A 6872-nucleotide genomic window follows, 5' to 3' on the forward strand; every position below is an offset into this window, starting at 1 on the left:
TAAACATTCAAATAAATATAATTCAACTGGCTTTTACAAACTAAAATGCAATAGTTGCCCACATTTTTACATAGGACAGACAGGAAGATGCTTTCACACAAGATATAATGAACATATTAAAGCTATAACCAAACCCTACATCACATCAAATTACGCAGAACACATTATCAACAATAATCATGACTACAATAATATAGAAACAGATATGGAAATTTTACACATCACACCAAAAAGTTCACAGTTAAACATCTTAGAGCAATACGAAATATATAAACATACAATAGCATACCCACAACATATACTTAACACACAATTACAGTTCAATACCCACACATTATTCGATGTCATGATACGTCATAACACACGAACAACCAGCCCCCACCATAAGAGCAACACACCCCCACCCCTACAATCGATAAATGCACATCGCAGAATTCAAGATCACCAGTAGTTCAGGAGACACTGATGAAGACGTAACATCACGTCGAAACGGGCCGTCTGTCGAAGGTATATACCTTTTTTAAAAATTGTAACACTTTTTAACGTGTGACTAAGCAATTTTATGTTTTTAACAAACAAAGTGTTAACGTGAACTTTAATCAATGTTTATAATGTTTTGGCATATGTTAAAACGTTTATACTTTTTCCTACATCACTCTCTTATATCAGAGCAAGAACTCTGCATTAGTTAACAATAACGTAATGTTTTATTATGTATCATTGGTAATAATCTTATCAAAATTAAATGACATTTGATGTCACAATATCACATATTGTCTAATAACATTTGCCCAACAGATTAATTCATCTTATTACTCTCGGCATTCTTCACTGCAATAACTATCAAATTTTTTACTTTTTATTGTAGAGTGTGATATGCACTTAAACTTTCTCAAAGCTCATTCGTTTTCTTCACGTGTTGTGAATGTAAGATCAGTTACTGAACAGTATAATGGCTAATTTTGAGAGCTCTTTGTAATGTCTTTTAGATAGATGCCAAAACGTTGCTGAATATTTGACTTCTTTTAAATACTAGTCTACCAAACATTCCAATGCGATCTCTATATTATTGCTAGCCTGTGATTCCAGTTGCATCCAAATTCTTCAGTATAAAATTTTCTATCAGCTGCACATGTTTTTCATTAAGTTTGTTTTCCCGATATTTAGGAGCAACATGTTAGTAACTTGCCTGTGTTTATCAAGGCCAGGCGCAAGTTCTTGTCTCAACCACAAGGAGATCGCCCTGTCTGAACTGCAAGCTGAATGCCATTGCTTGTGTAGACCACACTGACAGTCAGTGTTGTACTTTGCTTCTTGTACGTTTTCACACAACTTTTCCCCGTGTCCCTGACCCTAGATAATTCAAGGGCTTCTAGGAAGATACTTTTGAACTCGCTCTGCCATTCTCATGACGTTTTCTGTGTTACTGGCTTCATTTTCGCAGCTGTCAGTAAGTGTGACTCCGATGCGATCTGGCATGGTTCTTTTCTAATCCATTTCGATTCTTGCTTACACTACTTTTAACACTTTAATATAAATAATTGATTACTAGCGGACTTACTCGTGTTAATTATGTAAGTTTGTGCGGCTTACAGCTGTTTCGGTGCTTATCACACCATTCTCAGAGCCTACTAGATCTCGGCGTCATCTCGAACTTCTCTGCCTGTTATGTGGGTGCGTTTGATTGTTGAAAGGCGTTGAAAAGTGGAGTCAAATAGTGTGTGTGTACTGAAATTGATCTGTGTGTTGAGAATTTGATTGGGGTGTGTTTGTATATTTTGTATTGTTCTAGTGTGTTGAGTTTTTAGTTCTTGGACAGACATTGGACAGACAGGCAGATCATTCCAAACACGCTACAAAAGAACACATTAAAGCAATAACCAGAGGACACAATACATCTACATACGCCGATCACATAACCAATGCTAACCATACATACAATAACATAAATGCGGACATGGAAATCCTACACATACAACCCAAGAACCAAAAACTCAACACACTAGAACAATACGAAATATACAAACACACTAAAACACACCCCGATCAAATTCTCAACACACAGATCAATTTCAGTACACACACACACTATTTGACTCCACTTTTCAACACCTTTCAACAATCAAACGCACCCACATAACAGGCAGAGAAGTTCGAGATGACGCCGAGATCTAGTAGGCTCTGAGGATGGTGTGATAAACACCGAAACAGCTGTAAGCTGCACAAACTTACATAATTAACACGAGTAAGTCCGCTAGTAATCAATGACTTCTTTTTTAAATTCTCAGTAGTCTTCGTCCCAGAGTTTGTTTTGCAAGATGCATAACTTTACGAAGATCACAAGCCACCACACTTAGCAGAATGTGACATGCTCCAGATTCCCATCTTGTCGATAAATGCAATCTTACTGAAACTTGTCGACTTAAAGTCTTGTAAGTGGTTAAGCATTCATTCTGCGATCTGCTTCTCCAACTTGGTTGAGCTGGAGGCTCGTCAAAATGAACAGAAATGTTTAAGGCTTCACTTAAAGTAGATTTTTGTGTATTGCATGTTCTTCTCTGTACCCGAAGGTGTTTTGTTGCTGTATTTTAAGTCATCGAACCATAAAATATATATTTTATGCAGATCTTATTTCAAAACCCAAATTCGTCATACTTGCAATGCAAAAATCGGACATGACGTTTTAATTCGAGATATTAGTAATTTGGTGGCTGTATAGCCCAGTTGGTACAGCAACTGGCTATGGACTGCAAGGTCCTGAATTCAATTCCAGATGTTTACGGAATTTTTCTCGTTGCCAAAACTTCAGAACAGACCCGGGGTTCACCATTCAACCTCCTACTGGGTCCTTCCTGAGAACAAAAGTCTAGTATCGAGATCGAGAAAGCATAGAGCTCTCTACCTCCATAACTCCTAGACGATCAGTCTAGTCGTGTGCAGTAAAACTTATAAAGATTTCGCCTCTTCAAATTTCCACATAGAGTTCTCCTAAGTCATTACGTGTTATGTTTTTAATCTACTCATGTAAACAAGACGACGTCAATGAATAGACAGAAATAAACGAAATCGAAATTACCTACAAAGATATTATTAATTATTCATGAAAATGCCCACATTTAGAAAATAAGGTGTTCGGCTGTGACATGAAGTTGAAAATTCTCTCTGGTGATCTTGTAAACTGACAGGCTGATTTCCAAACTTTATTAATGAAAAACAAAATAATGTCAGCATAACCATGCAAAGCTAGAAGGCAGGCGAGGCCAAGAAGTGCTACTAAAATTCCGACAATTTTTAACTGAATTGTATTTTGTTATTTCTCGCTCTTTCTTGTGTTTTAAAACTGAAGTCTGCATGTTACTGAGGGAGCGAATTTTCTGATATGCCACTGGCAATCCCTACACCAGTGGAATTGCTGATTATTGCTTGTTAGGGACATTTGTTAACTAATCAGCATATGATTGTATACGCAAAGCAAACATAACCTGAAATTGAATGAAGTTTAACAGATCCTAACATGAACATCGTTGGTTTTTTGCACAATGATAAGAAAAGTTGTGAGCTAGCTTCTACAATAGTAGGGATAACGCATTACTGGAATACCATGCATCCTTGACTGCAGTTGCCTTCAGATATGGAATTCCTGGAGGTGCTGACAGAGGGTCTGGAGAGAGTCCTCATGGTTCGGGGAGGAGGTCGGGAGGTGATCACCATCTACTCATGAAGAAGCTCCTCGTCATCATTTCACCCCACTGCTTTCACCAGCATCCTGTGCAGCATCACATTTACAAGACATCACGTCGAGGTTGCAGGTTTTGTCTATTATCAGCAAACTATAATAATCTAACTTTATGTACATACCTACACGATTTCTTTCCAATCTTGTTCAAATTGTTATTAGTATGAGAGGAAACCATTTTAATTTTTAGGAAGTGTTATGATCCTACTCCTCTGAGGATTAAGAAATAATTATATTAGAAAGAAATGTGAAACAAGTGAACGTTTGCTGAATATAGAAAAAATCTACTCATTTTGTTAAAGAAACGAAACTGGAACATTTTAAAAATAGGGACAGAGAGGAAAGGTGATGAATACGGCGGTAAATGTGGTGAAGTGTACATTTTTATCATTAAACAATCTCTTTACAATTCTCATCATCTCCTTCCATCTCTCTTTTGTCTCACAGTATAAAACAGCTCACTTTTTTCTACACCGTGTAACGTTCATTCGTGTTTATAAATAGTAGCTGTCGTCACGTGCCCTTTAGTAGGAAATACAAACATCCATTTCTCAGCAGCTTTGTTACAGAAAGTGAAAGTAGGGTTAAAAGTTAAAAGTCTTTGAACACAATCTTTTACAAGTAATAAACTTCATTTCTGTTCACTGGAACATATATATATATATATATATATACCAGTTGGCTGATGGAGTTGGAAAGTTATGAATATATTATAAGAAGCGTTCAACCTAGTGTTAAAATTATTCTTATTGTCAACATGGCTGCAGGATATTATGTACAGTCTAAATGAAGCATCTGAGGAAAATGCTATTGTTTATGCAATTTTCTGAGAAATGTAACTATCCACTCATTTGATATCGGACTACCAAACAGGTCATAAACTTGAAGAAAATTTTGAAAATGTTGCTAAATTGTTTTAATATAAAATTGTGATAATGTATTAGCAGGATAATATCTAGCATCCATGTTTTAATTGAGAATGGAAGGTATTGATTGGATTCGGTGATGAGTGAACCCCAAGTAATGCATAATATAACAGTTAATGAATTCTTACATGTAGTAGTGGGTCACCAATCATTACAGTTCACCAGACCATTGCATCATCAAGAAAATTCTCAAGTTTGCCATTTGATATACATTCAGTGCTCTGCCGCAAAGTCTTAAACTTTCTACCCAGTTGATAGCATTTCTACGAATATTCTATGAAGTAACGTAAAAAGTAGTTAAAAGTATTGAAAGGGGGCACTGTACGATCTCAGTTAATTTAGGACGTTTCCTGACGAGGAAAGTTTGAACACGTACACGTGCAGTGTCAGAAATGTGATACCAGTACCGGTACCTATCCTTTTCACGGCCTATTAACTATCAGAGCTCAGTAGGATACTAAGCATTGCCAGTGTGTGTTTGTAATGAGAAATGTAAACCGAAGAATGTTTTAATTACTGGTACTGTACCTTTGACACATTATTTGAGTCATTTAATAGACTCGTGATATCCATGTTTTTCACGTGGGTGTGCAGTGAGCAATTATATCGAATGGCAAACACATTAATGGTAAAACAAGAGAGAGCTAGAATACGTACCTAGTATTGAAATGTGTAGCTAATCAATGTGTGTGTGTGCTGCAGCATATAATATATCTGTGTGTTTAATGTCGTGTACAAGCATCAGAGTAACTGTTTGAGTAGTTACATGTTGTGCTTCATTTTTTTATTTTGAAATCTTTCTTTGTATACTAAAGAAGAAGAAGAAGCATTTCTGAGGTGCTTAAAATATCTTAGTAGTCTGTCTCCTTGTAAATACTATAGGGATTATCGTATAGTTTTAGTAAAGAAGAAAAAAAAAAGACATACAAATTTTTTGTATGTTTTTAAATGTTTTTATGTGAAAGGGTGAATCCTGAGCATACGATGTGCGTCAATTGAAGCAGCTAGTTCCTATGACGATTAACATGGAGAAAACCCCTTCCAGCAATAGGCGAAACAACATGGGCATTCACACAGGAGTCAAATCAAACACGGCATTGCATGGCTAGTTATTACTGTGTGTGTGCGTGTGTGTGAGTGTGTGTGAGTGTGTGCTGTACTATGATCTGAAAATGCTCCACCAATTGAAACATTTGCACAATACATTGATTTCCTTGCTTCGAAAATAAAACTCACCTCCATCGTGTACAAGGCACACATTAAATTAAATTAGTCCACACTTGCAACTACTTAGAGAAGTCATTGACATGACTGCGGAGCTTACAAGTGTACCTGACAGCTGAAGATAATAAGCATCATCATTTTATTGCACTAAAACAGAAAATAGTGGAGTTAAATGCAAATTACATATGAAAGCCAAATCGATGGCTTATCAAATCAAGCCTTTGTGAATGCCCGTGATGGCGAAGTTTCCATAAGTCGAGCAGTAGCATTGTCCGTATCTGTGATTATTCCTCCCTCTTCCTTCTCCATTTCTTTACTTCTCTTTCTCTCTATTTTGTATCTTGCATCTTCGTTTCTTGTGCAGCTTATTCAGGCTTCACACTGTACATAACGTAGGGTAGCTTTGAGATGGCGGTTCTCGAAATAAACATTTGTGAGCTGTCAGTTTTTCTCCACAATACGGATTTTCGATGAGCCAAATATAGACAAATTCGTGAAAAGAGTTTCGTGTTCAATATACAGACATAAAAGGCATAGAGAGATAATTTTTCATGAAAAATATGATCGGCAACATTAAATTTTTTGCTCTAATAGGCATTTCATAACATACCAATGATGGGATCTGAATTCATATTTCTTCACTTTTATCACCAGAAAGATTTAAGGAAGTTATTCAGAAGCGATTATTAATTTAAGTCTTTAACATTTTCCATTTGCAATTTTTGTAGACTTCATTCTTATGGCATTGTCAATTCATTAATTTACATGCAGTACAGAATATATTTCGTATATTTCTTTTATCTTATTCTCTATGATTCCAGTGATCCCACTTCAGTTGTGTTCATGAAATTTACGTCCATAGGAAGATTTCCTGCATTATAGAACTGAATTAGTCTATTACACTTACATTTAGAGTAACTGAAATTGAAAAGGTCAACAACACATTTCTCTGCGTGCGTGTGTTTTTTTTTTTTTGTGTGCGCGTA

General features: G+C 36.1%; 1 protein-coding gene across 3 annotated transcripts in view; it reads left to right on the forward strand.

Moving 5' to 3' along the window:
• kcc (solute carrier family 12 member kcc) overlaps nucleotides 1–5894 on the forward strand; it is a 222674-nt gene extending 216780 nt beyond the window's left edge. For all 3 annotated transcript variants that reach the window (XM_069819538.1, XM_069819537.1, XM_069819539.1), the window contains one exon: nucleotides 3630–5894. In XM_069819538.1, the coding sequence (XP_069675639.1) occupies nucleotides 3630–3721 (92 nt within the window). In that variant the 3' untranslated portion in view covers nucleotides 3722–5894. The remainder of the gene's footprint in view (nucleotides 1–3629) is intronic.
• The last annotated feature ends 978 nt before the right edge of the window (nucleotides 5895–6872 follow it).

This window comes from Periplaneta americana, chromosome 2 (assembly GCF_040183065.1).
Source record: "Periplaneta americana isolate PAMFEO1 chromosome 2, P.americana_PAMFEO1_priV1, whole genome shotgun sequence".
Classification (NCBI taxonomy): Eukaryota; Metazoa; Arthropoda; class Insecta; order Blattodea; family Blattidae; genus Periplaneta; species Periplaneta americana.